Raw genomic sequence first — 17613 nt, forward strand, 5'->3', positions numbered from 1 at the left:
GCAGCCAATGCTACATCCGCTTTTGACAACTGGCTAGCCTGCTTCGAAAGCTACCTCCGAACATCCGCTGAGGAATCCTCGGAAGCGCAGAAGCTCCAAGTCCTTTATTCACGGGTGAGCCCTGATATTTTTCCTCTCATCCGGGATGCGCCCACTTACTCCGAAGCAATGGAGCTCCTGAAGAGACATTACGTTCGGCCAGTCAATCAACTATCATAGAATTCACAGTGCAGAAGGAGGCCATTCGGCCCATCGAGTCCGCACCGGCTCTTGGAAAGAGCACCCTACCCAAGGTCAACACCTCCACCCTATCCCCATAACCCAGCAACCCCACCCAACACTAAGGGCAATTTAGGACACTAAGGGCAATTTATCATGGCCAATCCACCTAACCTGCACATCTTTGGACTGTGGGAGGAAACCGGAGCAACCGGAGGAAACCCACGCACACACGGGGAGGATGTGCAGACTCGGCACAGACAATGACCCAAGCCGGAATCGAACCTGGGAACCTGGAGCTGCGAAGCAATTGTGCTATCCACAAGGCTACCGTGCTGCCCCTGTGCTTCTCCCAGCTGTCCGCCGGTGAACGCAAATGAACACACGGACATGTTAATGCGCGATGCTTTTGTGGCAGGTATGAACTCCTCCCAAATCCACCAAAGACTTTTAGAAAAAGAGTCGCTAGGACACTCAGAGGCACGGGCCCTAGCAGCCTCCCTAGACGTGGCCGCTCGAAACACCCGCGCCTACGGCCCCGACCGCGCGGCAGCCCATTGGGCTCCGTATGCACCCGTCGCGACAAACCCCCCCCCCCCAGACACCCCACAGGCTTGCGCGGTTCAAACGCCAAGTCGCACCGGGCGAGCCCACTGCTATTTCTGCGGCCAGGCGAAACACCCCCAGCAGCGCTGCCCGGCCCGCACAGCGATCTGTAAGAGCTGCGGGAAAAAGGGCCATTTCGCGGCTGTGTGCCGGTCCCGGGAGGTCGCCGCGGTCCCAGGAGAACAGGGAGCCCTGCACGCCTTTTACGCTCCCCAATCCCCCCAGCGCCCCATGTACGACCCGCAGGCGCAACCACCTTGGGTCCCGACCACCGCTCTCCCCGGAGAACAGGGAGCCCTGCACGCCTTTTACGCTCCTCAACCCACCCCCCCGCGCCCCATGTATGACCCGCCGGCGCTACCACTTTGGGTCCCGGCCACCGCTGTCCCCAGAGAAGAGGGAGTCCTGCGTGTTCCTAACGCTCCCCAACCCCCCCAGCGCCCCATGTGCGACCCGCAGGCGCCGCCATTTTGGGTCCCGGCCACCACGAGGGGAGAAGGGGCGCCGCCATCTTGGACCACCCCAGACCTGTACGACGCATGGGGGCGGCCATTTTGTCCAACCCCGCCGCCATCTTGTGACCCCCCAGCCATGTGCGATGCATGGGGGCAGCCATCTTGTTCACCCCGACGCCATCTTGGACAGCAACAACGGACCCCAGCGTCGACGGCTCCACGGGGTTCGAAGAAGACGCTCAACCATTACAACCACGGCTGGCTTCAATGACGCTGGACCAAGCACGGCCCCGGACGCTCCAGGCGACGACGACAACGGTGCTGATAAACGGGCACGAGACACCATGCCTGGTCGACTCCGGGAGCACGGAGAGCTTTATCCACCCCGACACGGTAAGACACTGTTCTTTGACCATCCGTCCCAGTGCACAAAAGATTTCCCTAGATGCAGGATCCCACTCCGTACAGATCAAAGGCTTCTGCATAGTTACCCTAATGGTGCAAGGGAGGGAGTTCAAAAACTACAGGCTCTACGTCCTTCCCCAACTCTGCGCCCCCACATTACTGGGATTAGACTTCCAGTGCAATCTACAGAGCCTAACCTTCAAATTCGGCGGCCCAATACCCCCACTCACTATCTGCGGCCTCGCAACCCTCAAGGTTCAGCCCCCATCCTTGTTTGCAAACCTCACCCCGGATTGCAAACCCGTCGCCACTAGGAGCAGACGGTACAGCGCCCAGGACCGGACCTTCATTCGGTCCGAAGTCCAGCGGCTACTGAAGGAAGGCATAATCCAGGCCAGCAATAGTCCCTGGAGAGCACAGGTGGTAGTAGTAAAGACAGGGGAGAAGCAAAGGATGGTCATAGACTATAGCCAGACCATCAACAGGTACACACAACTAGACGCGTACCCTCTCCCCCGCATATCCGACATGGTCATTCGGATTGCCCAATATAAGGTCTTCTCCACCGTGGACCTCAAGTCCGCCTACCACCAGCTCCCCATCCGCCCAAGTGACCGCAAGTACACAGCCTTTGAGGCAGACGGGCGATTATACCATTTCCTAAGGGTCCCATTTGGCGTCACAAACGGGGTCTCGGTCTTCCAACGAGAGATGGACCGAATGGTTGATCAACACAGGTTGCGGGCCACGTTCCCGTATCTCGACAATGTAACCGTCTGCGGCCATGATCAGCAGGTCGCCAACCTCCAAAAATTCCTCCAGACCGCTAAAGCCTTGAACCTCACGTACAACGAGGACAAGTGCGTTTTTAGCACCAACCGGCTAGCCATCCTGGGCTACGTAGTGCGCAATGGGATAATAGGCCCCGACCCCGAACGTATGCGCTCCCTCATGGAATTTCCCCTCCCGCACTGCTCAAAAGCCCTAAAACGCTGCCTGGGGTTCTTTTCATACTACGCCCAGTGGGTCCCCCAGTATGCAGACAAGGCCCGCCCTCTAATACAGACCACGACCTTCCCTCTGTCGACAGAGGCTTGCCAGGCCTTCAGCCGCATCAAAGCGGATATCGCAAAGGCCACGATGCGCGCTATCGACGAGTCCCTCCCCTTCCAGGTCGAGAGCGACGCCTCCGACGTAGCTCTAGCGGCCACCCTTAACCAAGCGGGCAGACCCGTGGCCTTTTTCTCCCGAACCCTCCACGCTTCAGAAATCCGCCACTCCTCAGTGGAAAAGGAAGCCCAAGCCATAGTGGAAGCGGTGCGACATTGGAGGCATTACCTAGCCGGCAGGAGATTCACTCTCCTCACGGACCAACGGTCGGTAGCCTTCATGTTCGATAATGCACAGCGGGGCAAAATCAAAAACGACAAGATCTTAAGGTGGAGGATCGAGCTCTCCACCTTCAACTACGAGATCTTGTATCGTCCCGGAAAGCTGAACGAGCCGTCCGATGCCCTATCCCGCGGCACATGTGCCAACGCACAAATTAACCGTCTCCAAACCCTCCACGAGGACCTCTGCCACCCGGGGGTCACTCGGTTTTACCACTTTATTAAGTCCCGCAACCTCCCATACTCTTTGGAGGAGGTCCGTACAGTCACAAGGAACTGCCACATCTGCGCAGAGTGCAAACCGCATTTTTTCAGGCCGGATGGTGCGCACCTGATTAAGGCTTCCCGCCCCTTTGAACGCCTTAGTCTGGATTTCAAAGGACCCCTCCCCTTCACCGACCGCAACACATACTTCCTTAATGTGGTGGACGAGTACTCCCACTTCCCATTCGCCATCCCCTGCCCTGACATGACCGCGGCCACAGTCATTAAAGCCCTGAACACCATATTCACACTGTTCGGTTGCCCCGCATACGTCCACAGCGACAGGGGGTCCTCCTTCATGAGTGACGAGCTGCGCCAGTTCCTGCTCAGCAACGGTATAGCCTCGAGCAGGACGACCAGCTACAACCCCCGGGGGAACGGGCAAGTAGAGAGGGAGAACGGCACGGTCTGGAAGACCGTCCTACTGGCCCTACGGTCCAGGGACCTCCCGGTTTCACGGTGGCAGGAGGTCCTCCCGGACGCCCTCCACTCCATCCGGTCACTACTGTGTACTCGCACTAACCAAACGCCTCATGAGCGCCTCCTTGTCTTCCCCAGGATGTCCTCCTCTGGAACGTCGCTGCCAACCTGGCTGGCGGCCCCAGGACCCATCTTGCTCAGAAAACATGTGCGGGCGCACAAGTCGGACCCGTTGGTCGAAAGGGTTCACTTCCTTCACGCGAACCCGCAGTACGCTTACGTGGAGTACCCCGACGGCCGACAGGACACTGTCTCCCTGCGAGATCTGGCGCCCGCCGGTAACACACACACCCCCCCGACACCAATCACCCCCTTCCTGCCACCGCCGCACCCCGCGACCGCCCCTTCCCAGGAGGATCGGTCCTCCTCCCAGGCCCGACCAGGAGTGAAGCCCAAGCTGAAACCGTAAGGCTCCGTGGAGACGACAACACCGGAACAAGCACCACCACCACCACCGGGGCCGAGGTGATCGACACGGACGACACTACAATATGTGGACTTTTAACGAGAACATTTTGTCTTTTTCTCCTGACGATTACTGTAAATAGTTCGAAACGAAAAAAAACCTTGTACATACTGTAATAACATGCGAACGTTTTCCTCCCAGGACCAGCCTTGTAAACCCTTACCACCATGCGAAGCATCACCCCGCCAGGGAGATTTTCTGGGTAACGGGGTGTACCGCGAGGGAACAGTCAAGTTCACGATGCACGCGGTCGATGAGTACCCACCCTTCCAGGTCGAGAGCGATGCATTGGACGTAGCTCAGGCCACCACCCTCAACTCGGCAGGCAGACCCGTGGCATTCTTTTCCCGCACCCTCCATGCCTCCGAAATTCGGCACTCCTCTGTCGAAAAGGTGGCCCAAGCCATTGTGGAAGTTGTGCGGCATTGGAGGCATTACCTGGCCGGCAGGAGATTCACTCTCCTCAATGACCAACGGTCGGTTGCCTTCATGTTCAATAATACACAGTGGGGCAAGATCGAAAACGATAAGATCTTGAGGTGGAGGATTGAGCTCTCCACCTATAATTATGAAATTTTGTATCACCCCAGGAAGCTCAATGAGCCCCCTGACGCCCTCTCCCGCGGTACATGTGCCAGCACACAAGTGGACCGACTCCGGGCTCTCCACGATGGACTCTGCCACCCGGGGGTCACCCGGTTCTTCCACTTCATCAAGGCCCGCAACCTGCCCGGCTCCATTGAGGAGGTCAGGACTGTCACCAGAGACTGCCAGGTCTGCGCAGAGTGCAAGCCGCACTTCTACCGGCCAGATCGAGTGCACCTGGTGAAGGCCTCCCACCCCTTTGGGCGCCTCAGCATGGACTTCAAAGGGCCCCTCCCCTCCACCGAACGCAACACGTACTTTCTGAATGTGGTCGATGAGTACTCCCGGTTCCCATTCGCCATCCCATGCCCCAATATGACTTCTGCCACGGTCATTAAAGCCCGCCACAGTATCTTCACTCTGTTCGGTTTCCCCACCTACATCCACAGCGATCGGGGATCCTCCTTTATGATAGATGAGCTGCGTCAGTTCCTGCTCAGCAAGGGCATTGCCTCAAGCAGAACGACCAGCTACAACCCCGGGGAAACGGGCAGGTGGAGAGGGAGAACGGAACGGTCTGGAAGGCCGTCCTGCTGGCCCTGCGCTCTAAAAATCTCCCGGTCTCCTGCTGGCAGGAGGTCCTCCCCGACGCGCTCCACTCCATCCGATCGCTCTTCTGCACCGCGACGAACGAAACCCCCCATGAACGTCTTTTTGCCTTCCCCCGGAAGTCCACCTCCGGGGTCTCGCTCCCAACATGGCTGACAGCTCCTGGACCCGTCCTCCTTCGGAAGCATGTGCAGACCCATAAGTCGGACCCTTTGGTTGAAAGGGTCCACCTCCGACACGCAAACCTGCAGTACGCCTACGTGGCGCACTCCGACGGGCGCCAGGACACAGTCTCCCTCTTGGACCTGGCACCTGCTGGATCCCCACCTACGGCCCCTGACCCGACACCCCCCTCAACCCCCATCTCCGGTTGCCTCAATCACCCCTGCGCCACTCACCCTCCCCCCAGCGAACCTCACCGCAGCCTCCACCCCAGAAGGATCCGTCCTCCCATTGGTTCCACTCGGGGTGACGAAGACGAGGACAACATGCTCCCGGAGTCGCCGGTGACCAAGATGGCACCCATATCACCACTAGGACTGAGGCGATCACAGAGGCGGATCAAGGCCCCCGACTGACTGAACTTGTAAAAAAAAATTTTACATCACCCCTGCCGGACTCTTTTTTAACAGGGGGTGAATGTGGTAGTCACCACTAGCTGTATTATATGTATTACGGTAAGACACATATAGTAGAGGTACATGGGTAAATCCCTGCCTGGTGGCTCCGCCCAGTAGGCGGCGTTTTAATGTGTGTGCTCGCCTGTACTGCAGCCATTCTGGTTCCAGCTACAGGAGGCACAACATCTTTGATCAATAAAGCCTCGATTTTTCCACTACTCTCGTCTTTGTGGTAATTGATAGTGCATCAAGGCCCATGTACTGATTTCCCTGTGTTGCCCCACTAGTACCCCACAGTCTGCCGACACATGAATGACCTCCTGAATATCCAAGTATACCACTTCCACCAACTCCCCTTTATCAATTTTGTCAGTAACACGCTCAAAATACTCCCAACATGATTTCCCATTCATGTTGACTTTTTCCCATCAGATTATTCAAATCAACGTGTCCATTTAACGCACTTTATAACAGATTCTACCTTCCAATCTGCAGGAACCATTCCAGAATCTACAGATGGAGATCCACTATCACCATGGTTACCTCTTTCAACACATCTGGGTTGCAGAACATCAGGTCCCAGGGACTTGTCAAACTTCAGATTAATTAATTTCCCCTCACAAACCTCTTACCAATACAAATATCCTTAATTTTCTTCTTGTCCCGAGCTCTTCGGATGTATGGTTCTGGGAGATTTGTTGCAACTTCCTCAGTGAAGACAGACACAAAGTAATCATTTATCTTTTCTGCCAGTTCTCTTTCCCATTATAAATTCTCCTGTAAAGGAACTGCATTTGTCTTAGCCAAAAGCTTCGTTTTAATTACCTGTAGAAGCTTATACATCCTGTTTTTATGATTTTTGCTCATTTATGTTCATATTCCAAACTCCTTTTCTTGATCAGCTTCTTGGCCTTCTTTTGCTGTATTCGAAAATCTTCCCAATTCTCAGGTTTACGACTAGTTCAGGCAACGATATAAGCCTTTTCTTTTGATCAACACAATCCTGAACTTCCTTTGTTAGTCATGCTTGTCTGATGTTCTTTTTGGGGGAAGGAATGTACAGTTGCTGTGAACTATGCAATAATTTTTTTAAGACTGTTCATTGCTTATGTACGATCACACCTTTTAATAGATTTCCTCAGTCCATCTCAGGGGTGTCTCGGTAACAGTTGTTGTGGATTTGTTGTCTGTAGCGCACAAAGACTCCGAGAGACGAATAGAGTGAAGTCGATGAGGCTTTATTAAGCGTGACTGTACCCCCGCAGTTCAGTAGTAGACTGCCTGCGGGGGAGGACTCCTGGTTCTTATACTCCGCCTTCAGGGCGGAGCTAGAGGTCAACGGCCAACCAGGACCCGGGATCTGTCAGCCAATGACATCACGGCTTCACAGTCCCACATGACCCCTAATGCATACTACCACATTGTCGGATGACAATATTTAAAGAAGCCTAATGAATCATTTAAATATTATTATATGGATCACACACAGTTCGGGTGTGATCCTGGTCGCACAGGGTGCCAGGCGCTGCGAGTCAAGTAATTTGTGTAAAGTTTTGTGCCCAGCAGGGAGCTCGAACTGGGCCTCTCCCGATTCACCCGGAGCTGGGCGTGACACGCTGGGAAAATCACGCTCAATGCAAAATTTGATCACATTATGGACTGTACATCTCTTCATTTAATTTACCTAACTAATTTAAGACTGTCCTTTTATTCACTGCAATATTGTCCATCTCACACTGAATGACGTTAGGATCCACCTTCTCTATTTAGTAAAGAGAGTTATTTCCGGCTCCAAATGATTGGATCCAGATTTTACCAACAGAATGGAAAGCCTGAGATTGTGATACCCGAAAGATTTTCTCGCAGCTTCAGAAACATTTTAACAGAAGACGGTGAATTTATCTCTGCATTTACCTGACTGTGCAACCTCTGAAACGGTCTTGTGTTGTACATGAGCCATGTGTCCAAGGACGGAGAAGATAACAAATCCGGCAAACACACTCGTAGCACAGTTAACAACGCAGACAATGATGGTGTCTTGGTAACAGTTGTTGTGGAATTTGTTGTAGGATGACAATGTGATGATGTTGCCCCAACCCACTGAGAGAGAAAAGAAAACTTGTACTGCCGCATCTCTCCAGACCTGGTGAATAAAATGGAGAATCCATCAGCACGGGTAGATTTCACTTCAACTCATTCTATTGATAGAAAGAGAGGGGATCTCATGGAAACATATAAAATCCTGTTGGGACTGGACAGGCTAGGTGTGGGAAGAATGTTCCCGATGTTGGGGATGTCCAGAACTCAGGGTCACAGCCTAAAAATAAGGGGTAAGCCATTCAGGACTGAGGGGAACAAGCATTTCTTCTCTCAGAGTGTTGTGAACTTGTGCAATTGTCCACAACAGAAAGCCAATGGGACCAGTTCATTGGATATATTCAAGAGGGAGCTGGACATGGCCCCCTTGTAGCTAAAGAGATTAAGGGGTTATGGAGAGAAAGCGTGAGTGGGATACTGAATGTGCACGATCAGCCATGATCACATTGAATGGTGGTGGAGGCTCGATGGGCCGAATGGCCTACTCCTGCACCTATTTTTTACGTTTCTATGTTAAAACTACCGGGGTGACTTTGAGCCCATTCTAGCCATGCGCATAATCGGTGGCATGGGTGCAAAATCGTGAGACAATCGGAAAGCGTGAATCTCCCCGGTGAGAATATGATTCCCGATTCTCAACCCTGCATGGGGGTGGAGAGACATGAAACACACCGCAGGAGCCTGGGAAACTCATTTTAATATATTAGCACGCGCACTCACTCCGGGACAACCTTCCTCATTGAATATTCAGCAGGTCCTGGTGTGATGTCGTGTCTGCACCATTTGATTCTTTTTCGAAATTTAGCGTACCCAATTCATTTCTTCCAATTAAGGGGCTAATCCACGTCTTTTGGGTTGTGGGGGTAAAACCCACACAAGCACGGGGAGAATGTGCAAACTCCAAACAAACAGTGACCCAGAGCCAGGACCGAACCTGGGACTTCAGCGCCGTGAGGCAGCAGTGCTAACCACTGTGCCACCATGCTGCCCTGTGTCAGCGGCATTTCGAACAGCATTCTATAAACGTGAACCTGGCAGCCCCATCTCCGAAAGAGATTTCGGAAGTGAGCAGATTTCGGAAGGGAGCGCTCAGTCAGCCATCATCCTCCAGGGCGTTGAAAGCTCTGGGGGTATCAGAGAGACACTGATAAATTCAACTCGAGGCCGGGTTCGGGTTTCAGTATCGCAAACCTGGGGTCAGGGGTCACTCGCAGGTCTTAACTATCCTTCATGTTGGGATGTCCCTTGCTTTAAGGGGGTCTGAAGGCTGGCATGTCGGCAATGCTTCCGGTGTGCTCCTTGCTGGGCCTGTGACCAAATTGTCACTGAAGGAGTGTCTTTCCATGGTGGGAGCTGGAAAGTGGGTGAAGGAGGTGAATACAAAGGGTCAGCAGTGGGGTGCGACAGTGTAGTTCCATGAGCGGCCAGGTTGGAAGGAAAAAGTGGGGGACTCTGGAACGAGCTGCATCTCCGCTTCAGAAGGCATGAAGTCCCTCTCACTGGAGGGAGGATGACTGCAGTGTGAGTTGAACCCTACACTCAGGCAGCACTGTGAGGACAAAGGGGTTTCGCTGCATGAAGTTCAAAATCGCTTGTCAGGGAAGTTTGACTGTCAGGAATTAGTGTTGGTGTTTGAGATACCCTCAATTACAACTCGAGAGAAATGGTTGGTAATATAAAGGCTTTAATTAGCAGAGAACCAGTCAGCTAACGAGAAGTGTGCTCACTGCACACTGCCCACTGGACATTACCTTATATATGGCTCCCTGGGGGGTGGAGCCGGAGGCGGAGTCCCCCTGGGTTCCAAATCCGGTCTTAAAGGGATCATTACATTAAAGGTGCAGTAACCATTCCTCACAGGGTTAATGATTGTGGCTGATGGAAGGCTTGTAAACTCTGCAGCCTTTGTGACTTGGGAGAATGAGGGTATCTTCTAGGAATGTTCTTGTCATGCTATTTTCAGGTTTCACTGGAATCAGCCTTGCCTGCCACAAAAGGCAGACATTTGCCTGAAATGCGACTGATCCTTCCTTAACTTGTTCCAATTAAATTAAAAGTCAGTGCCACTGATTGAAAGCAGGTTCTGAGCCCCGTTTTAGTTGTTTGAAAGACACTTTGTTACAGTTTTGTTTGCACTTAAGCCCCACTTTCCTGATCAACGGGCATCCGGTCCAGAGAGGGGCAGGGGAGAAGGAGGATGACCTTGTTAATCTAATAATAATAATAATAATCTTTATTGTCACAAATAGGCTGACATGAACACTGCAATGAAGTTACTATGAAAAGACCCGGGTCGCCACATTCCGTGCCTGTTCAGGTACACAGAGGGAGAATTCAGAATGCTCAAATTACTAAATCACATGTCTTTCGGGACTTGTGGGATGAAACCAGAGCACTCGGAGGAAACCCACGCAGATACGGGAGAATGTGCAGACTCCGCACAGACAGCGTCCCAAGCCGGGAATCGAACCTGGGACCCTGGAGCTGTGAAGCAACAGTGTTACCAACTGTGCTACCGTACCGTCCATATCTGCTCCTGGGCTTATGCAAACTTTCAATCAACAGGTCCAGGCAGCGGGCGACTGAGGGTTGGTCCAACCCGAATGCTTGACCCTCTACTATAGCTACATTCACAGCCGGGTGTTCCCGGAGTGGGGAGCATGCAGTGTCCACGGTACCATTGAGGCTTTCTGTGCATTGTGGCCTGTGGGGTCTGGGATCCTTTATTGGCCTTTTTAATCAGAATTCAATTTGATGTTAAGTTTTATTTGCGATTTGTTTTTGTTTCAGGCAGTGTCCCTTTAAGGGGCTGCCCCTTTAATTTGCCCCTCAGTTATTTTAGTGTGGTTTACTTGGTTTTCACACAAAATAGTTGGAGTCAAGTTCTGAATCCTTTAATGGTTCGAGTGTGGAGCTAATAATGCCAAGTTGTGGGTTTGATCCCCATACACGCCAAAGAGAGCCACCTTTTCTAATGTGCTACGTTCAGCTGCAGTATCTTTGCCATCAGTAAGGTACCTCAGGGTCGCAGAATCCATTTAAACTGAAATATTTGGAAACATTGAGCCATGGAGCTGCTGCTGTTAAACTGTCTTTTTGTCAAGGTTTGGAAGATGGAAGCTCTCGGAGTTTCTTCTGGATTTTCTTTTGTTACAAAGGTTATGAAAAGAGTAATCTTTATTTTTTTCTTTGGAAAGTGGGAAAATAAAAACCAATTGTTGGAGAGAGATTGTTCCAGACGGTCTGCGAGCAGCCTACGCGACAGGGCCCAGTAATGTGATTGTATCCACTTGGAGCAGGAGACCAGTGCTGCCTCTGCTGCTGGACAAACTTCTTGGGTGGTGTTCAAAACCTGGGGCCTGATGCTTCAAGAGGCTTGCAAGCAATGCTTGATCCCCAGCCCAGAAGGAGGAACAACAGACTTCGGAAGGTTGGTGCTCAAGTTTAAGGCGGCAGTTTCTTTTTCCCGCCTGTTATTTACCTGTGCCGAGTCAAGGGGGAGAGAAGATAACCTCCCCTGTTCCCGCAATATCAGAAGAACCCAGCCAATCAGCACCATCTCCACCCTCCTCTCCACCTGACCTGGGACACATGTTCATCTTGCACCCCAGCGTCATCTTCCCTCCTGTGCTTCCCTCTCTCCCTTTCCTCTTGTTATGGGAGAGGTGTTTTCAGAACCCCAAAATGTATCATGAAGTTCAACCAACCCCCACCCTTTAATGGATTGTTGCTTTTGAAGCACACGGCTTATTCCCCTGGTGTAGTATTTACAATTATGGACACGTGGTTTTAAAACAAAACAATGTTTCCTCCATTAACTCAACTTAACCGTTTAAATAAATATTGGATCTCTTAACACCCCTTACTTCAAAGATAACCCCGAAAATAATACAACACTACCCAATCCTGCAAACTGATCCTTGAAACGTCCAAAAGACTTCAACCCTTCAAAGATAGGAGCACAACAGGTTACATTCAATATATTTATATTCTTTGGATTTGCAGAAATCACCAGACGAGCTCTTTTCCTTCCTGCAGCTCTCAGCAAAACACACAGACACTCCCAGCTGCTCTCTCAAACTGAAACTAAAAACTCAGAACTAACCTCAAAATGGCCGAACTGAGCTCAGCTCCACCCACTCTCTGACATCACTATTTTCTTAAAGGTACATTGCTTAAACATCCATTTCTTAAAGGTACTCTCACATGACCCCTCCCCCCCAAAAAAACCCCATCAACTTCAAGATGGTTTCATTTTTCACTTTTGCACCATCCACTAAGAAATGCACACAGTAAATATACATTTTTGTTTTAAAAAAACACACACGCAAACAGGCCGAAGAATAAAGTCCATCTTTCCCGGTTTACTTCCTCCAACCGAAAACCTTCTCGATTGACAGTCTCTTTGAACAAGAAAGTCTCTGCACGATCCATTCATTCCTCTACTCCTCAGCATTTCTCTTCAAATTAGATACTTTTGTTCAATCTGACCACAGAGTCCCTTGCAATTCTCCAATACTGGAGCATTGGTGATCACAGCTTTCAGGCAGTCAAATGCCTGTTGGAAGTCCGCTATCCATTGACATTTTTGACGTTTCATCAGCAAGTCCAGCAGTGGAGCAATCACGCCACAAAACATTTGCACAAATGTTTGATCAAATCCACTCATGCTAAGAAATCGCATTATTTCCCTTCGTCTTCAGTTTATCGGAAACTCCGCAAGGAAAGTGATTCGGGATTCTCCAAATTCACTTTCGGCTAGGTTCACCAACAAACCCGCCACCTGAAGTCGATCGAAGAACTCCATACGATGTTTTAAATGTTCTTTCCATGTCTGGAAGTTGGAAATAAAAGCAGATTGTCCTACTTTCTCAATGCAATCCTTCAAAAGGATAAGAGTCCGTTCTTGTAACTGCATTCACCTTTCGATAGTCCACACACAACCATTGGGTACTGTTATAACCTGCCTACTTACCATTGGCTGGGGACTAATGACTATCCCACAATCGTGTGGGAGTATGAGCTTCCCCAATGAGGGGGGCGGAGAAACCACTAGTAAACTCCTAGTATAAATAAAGCTGGCCAGTTCAGGAACCAGCAGGAAGGAGTATGTAGCAAGGGAAGTTACTGCTACTGTTATGTATATATGTTATAGTAAATAAATGTTATTACTTTGTATCCTTAAAACTCGTGCTGGATTCTTCGTGGCCCTTACAAAACTGGCGACGAATGTTAAAGTGAATAGCTGTCTACACTGCTGAAGCCACCTCCCTGGATTTTTGTTGGATACAGGTTGGAAGTTGTTTTCTATTATACCATGCCTCTGTACGGACGTTTGGATGTTTTCGATGCTGCGCTGGAAAGCTGGAACCAGTACACACAACGGATGCGTTACTATTTCCGGGCAAACAATATCACCGAAAACGAGCGCCAGGTGGTCATATTGCTCACCGCCTGCGGCCCGCATACGTTTGGGGTGATTAGGAGCCTTACGTACCCAGCTGCGCCGGACACCAAAACGTTTGATGAACTTGTGAATATAGTGGGGCAACATTTTAATCCAACCCCGTCCACGATAGTCCAGCGTTGCCGGTTTAATACCGCTGAGAGGACCCCTGGAGAATCCCTTGCTGACTTTCTATCCAGGCTACGCAGGATTACGGAGTACTGTGACTATGGTGAGACCTTGTCAGAAATGTTACGTGACCGTTTGGTTTGCGGTATTAGCAATGCGGCCACCCAGAGAAAGTTGTTAGCGGAGCCAACATTGACTTTTCAACAGGCCATTCAAATAGTATTGTCCCGAGAGAGTGCAGAGCGAGGAGTACAGGAGCTACAGGGAATGGAAGTGCATGCCTTGGGGCGCAACCCCTTCCGTCCGAAAACGTCCCCCCGCACTCCTGCGGTACCTTGGGCGAGCCAGCGTCTGGACTGACGCCAGTGGCTGTCGGACATTCCTCCCCGAAGGGAGCCTTCTCCAGAGCCAATGGATGAGGAGCCATGTCCGTGTCAGACTTGTAGGCGCCGACCCCGTCACGGACGGCGGTCCTGGGGCGCCAGAGGGCCGTCGTTCCGACCGAAACCGGGACCAGCCCAGGGGCCGTAACTGGGACCAGCCCAGATGCCGTACCTTCCATGTGGATGAACCTGCGGCGACTACTCCTGACGACGTGGAGACGGAGGACGACTGCCTGCAGCTGCATTGTGTGGCAGCTCCCCGTGTGGCCCCCATTAAGGTGACAGTACGGGTCAATGGCCACCTGCTTGAGATGGAGTTGGATACTGGTGCAGCGGTCTCCGTGATTGCCCAGAGGACATTCGACCGCATCAAGCAGGGTATACAGACCCTTACATTAACCGACTCACAGGCCAGGTTGGCCACCTACACGGGGAACCACTGGACATTGCAGGAACTACAATGACCCCTGTTGTCTATGGACGCCAGGAGGGGCGTTTCCCACTTGTCGTGGTGCGCGGCCATGGGCCCAGCCTGTTGGGTCGGGACTGGTTGCGCCATTTGCGGTTGCAATGGCAGAACATCCTCCAAACAGTTTCTGAAGGGTTGTCTGAGGTGCTAGGACGATACCCAGATGTATTCCAGCCTAGTTTGGGGAAAATAAAAGGGCCGTAGCCCGTATCCAAGTTGAACCAGGAGCCACGCCGCACTATTTCCGGGCGCGTCCAGTGCCTTACACCTTGCTCGAGAAGGTAGAAGGGGAGCTCACTCGTTTGGAGAGTTTGGGTATTATCAGGCCCGTCCGTTTTGCTGACTGGGCAGCACCAATTGTACCTGTAATGAAGCCAGATGCCACAGTTCGCTTGTGTGGCGACTATAAACTTACAGTGAATACGGTTTCCCGACTCGACCGATATCTAATGCCTCGCATAGAGGATCTCTACGCGAAACTTGCAGGTGGACTCTTGATCACAAAATTAGATATGAGTCACGCCTACCTGCAGTTGGATCTGGACCCTGCCTCCCGACCATATGTAACGATTAATACACACCGGGGCCTGTATGAATATACATGGTTGCCCTTTGGAGTATCCTCTGCCTGCACGTGTGGCTGTCTACCCAGATGACGTTTTGATTACAGGGACGTCGGAGCAGGAACATTTGGAAAATCTGGAGGCTGTCCTTAGTCGCCTTTCGGAGGCTGGAGTCCGTTTACGTCGCACAAAGTGCGTATTTCAGGCAAAGGAAGTAGTCTACCTAGGTTATCGGGTGGACCGCGAAGGTCTGAACCCCGTCGCAGAGAGGGTGCGTGCAATTCAACATGCCCCCACCCCGACTGACACTTCGCATCTTCGTTCTTTTCTCGGTCTCGTAAACTATTACGGGAAGTTCCTCCCCAATCTAGTTGCAATCTGGCAACTACGCTGGCCCCTTTGCACCTTCTGCTAAAGAAAAATCACACCTGGGTTTGGGGTCAGCCGCAAGAAACCGCTTTCCGGCGGGTAAAGCAACAATTGTCGTCGTCTGGGTTACTAACCCACTCTGATCCTGGAAAGCCTTTGCTCGTCACATTTGATGCATCCCCGTATGGTATTGGGGCCGTCCTGTCCCACAAGATGGAGAACGGGGCCAAACGACCGATAGCTTTCGCCTCCCGCACATTGACTGCAGCGGAGAAAAAGTACGCGCAGATCGAGAAGGAGGGCCTGGCAGTGGTTTTTGCGGTGAAACGCTTCGACCAGTACGTGTACGGCCGCCATTTCACTATCGTGACTGATCATAAGCCCCTGCTGGGACTTTTCAGAGAGGTTAAGCCAATACCGCCCATTGCTTCTGCACGGATCCAGCGCTGGGCTTTGTTGCTTGCTGCATATGAGTATTCTCTGGAGCACAAACCAGGTACGCAGATAGCAAATGCCGACGCACTGAGCCGATTGCCTTTATCGACCGGCCCCATGTCGACCCCCACGACCGGTGAGGTGGTTGCAACCCTAAATTTTATGGACACCTTGCCTGTCACGGCATCACAGATCCGTGAGTGGACCCAGACGGAGCCAGTCGTGTCAAAGGTTCGGCACATAGTCCTGTATGGTGGGCAGCATAGACAGCTCCCAGGCGAATTGTGGGCATTTTCCTCCAAGCTGTCAGAATTCAGTGTAGAAGACGGCATCCTCTTGTGGGGGACGCGTGTGTCCCGGAAAAAGGCCAGGAGCTGGTACTAACAGACTTGCACAATGGGCATCCAGGCGTGACCAAAATGAAAATGTTGGCCCGGAGTTATGTCTGGTGGCCAGGCCTCGACACCGACAATGAGAAGGTGGCCCAAAACTGCTCCTTTTGCCAGGAGCATCAGAAGCTTCCGCCGGCCGCGTCCCTACATCACCGGGAATGGCCAGGGCGGCCTTGGGCACGCTTGCATGCAGATTTCGCAGGCCCTTTTCAGGGATCCATGTTCCTTCTACTAATTGACGCCCAGTCCAAATGGCTAGAGGTGCATCAGATGCAGGGGACAACGTCCTGCGCAACAATTGAAAAGATGCGTTTATCGTTTAGTACGCATGGCCTCCCCGAGGTGCTGGTCACGGATAACGGCACTCCATTCACGAGTGAGGAGTTTGCGAGGTTCACGAAGATTAACGGCATCCGCCATATCCGCACTGCCCCTTACCACCCGGCTTCAAATGGGTTGGCAGAGCGCGCAGTGCAGACATTCAAAAGAGGCCTAAAGAAGCAGTCTTCCGGATCAATGGACACGAGACTGGCTCGCTTTTTGTTTACGTACAGGACCACCCCCCATGCAGTGACTGGGGTAGCTCCCGCAGAACTCCTAATGGGCCGGAGACTTCGTACTCGCCTTAGTATGGTTTTCCCAGACATTGGCGCAAAAGTACGCCGCACACAAGAACGGCAGGGACAGGGATTTTCTCGGCATCGGCCGATTCGGCAGTTTGCGCCCGGTGACCCAGTGTTAGTTCGGAATTTTGCCGGTGGTGCCCAATGGGTTCCTGGTGTAATCTTTCGCCAAACAGGCCCGATATCTTACCAAGTGCAAGCCCAGGGTCGTCTCCAGCGAAAACATGTAGACCACGTTCGGTCCAGAAGACCATCCCCTCAAAAGATTCCCCGCCCCCGGAGCTCATTTCAACAGCCGCAGAGACCAGAGACAAGGGAAGGTAGTCCTCACAATCTTCCACTGGTGCCTCACTCGAAGCCTGCGCAGGTCGTTACGGGACCGAATGGAGACAGAGACACTGACATGACGGAGGCAGCAGACTCTGACTCCGAGATGGAGACACAGGATGCATCAGAGGGGTAATCCTCGGGTCCACGGGCCGTGGATGTACAACCGTTGCGCCGTCCATCATGGAAGCGCCGGTCTCCGTCTCGTTACACGCCGCCTGATCCAGCGCCGCGTGCAAATGGTGACCGGCCTGCGGCCAAACGAGTCCGACGCCCTCCT

General features: G+C 52.1%; 1 protein-coding gene across 1 annotated transcript in view; it reads right to left on the minus strand.

Moving 5' to 3' along the window:
• The window catches only part of LOC140418103 (sodium- and chloride-dependent neutral and basic amino acid transporter B(0+)-like), a 226446-nt gene that overhangs the window by 86198 nt on the left and 122635 nt on the right, over positions 1–17613 (minus strand). Inside the window, exon 8 of the mRNA XM_072501522.1 lies at positions 8015–8243. Within this exon, the coding sequence (XP_072357623.1) occupies positions 8015–8243 (229 nt within the window). The remainder of the gene's footprint in view (positions 1–8014; positions 8244–17613) is intronic.

This window comes from Scyliorhinus torazame, chromosome 5, assembly GCF_047496885.1.
Source record: "Scyliorhinus torazame isolate Kashiwa2021f chromosome 5, sScyTor2.1, whole genome shotgun sequence".
In the NCBI taxonomy this organism is placed as follows: domain Eukaryota; kingdom Metazoa; phylum Chordata; class Chondrichthyes; order Carcharhiniformes; family Scyliorhinidae; genus Scyliorhinus; species Scyliorhinus torazame.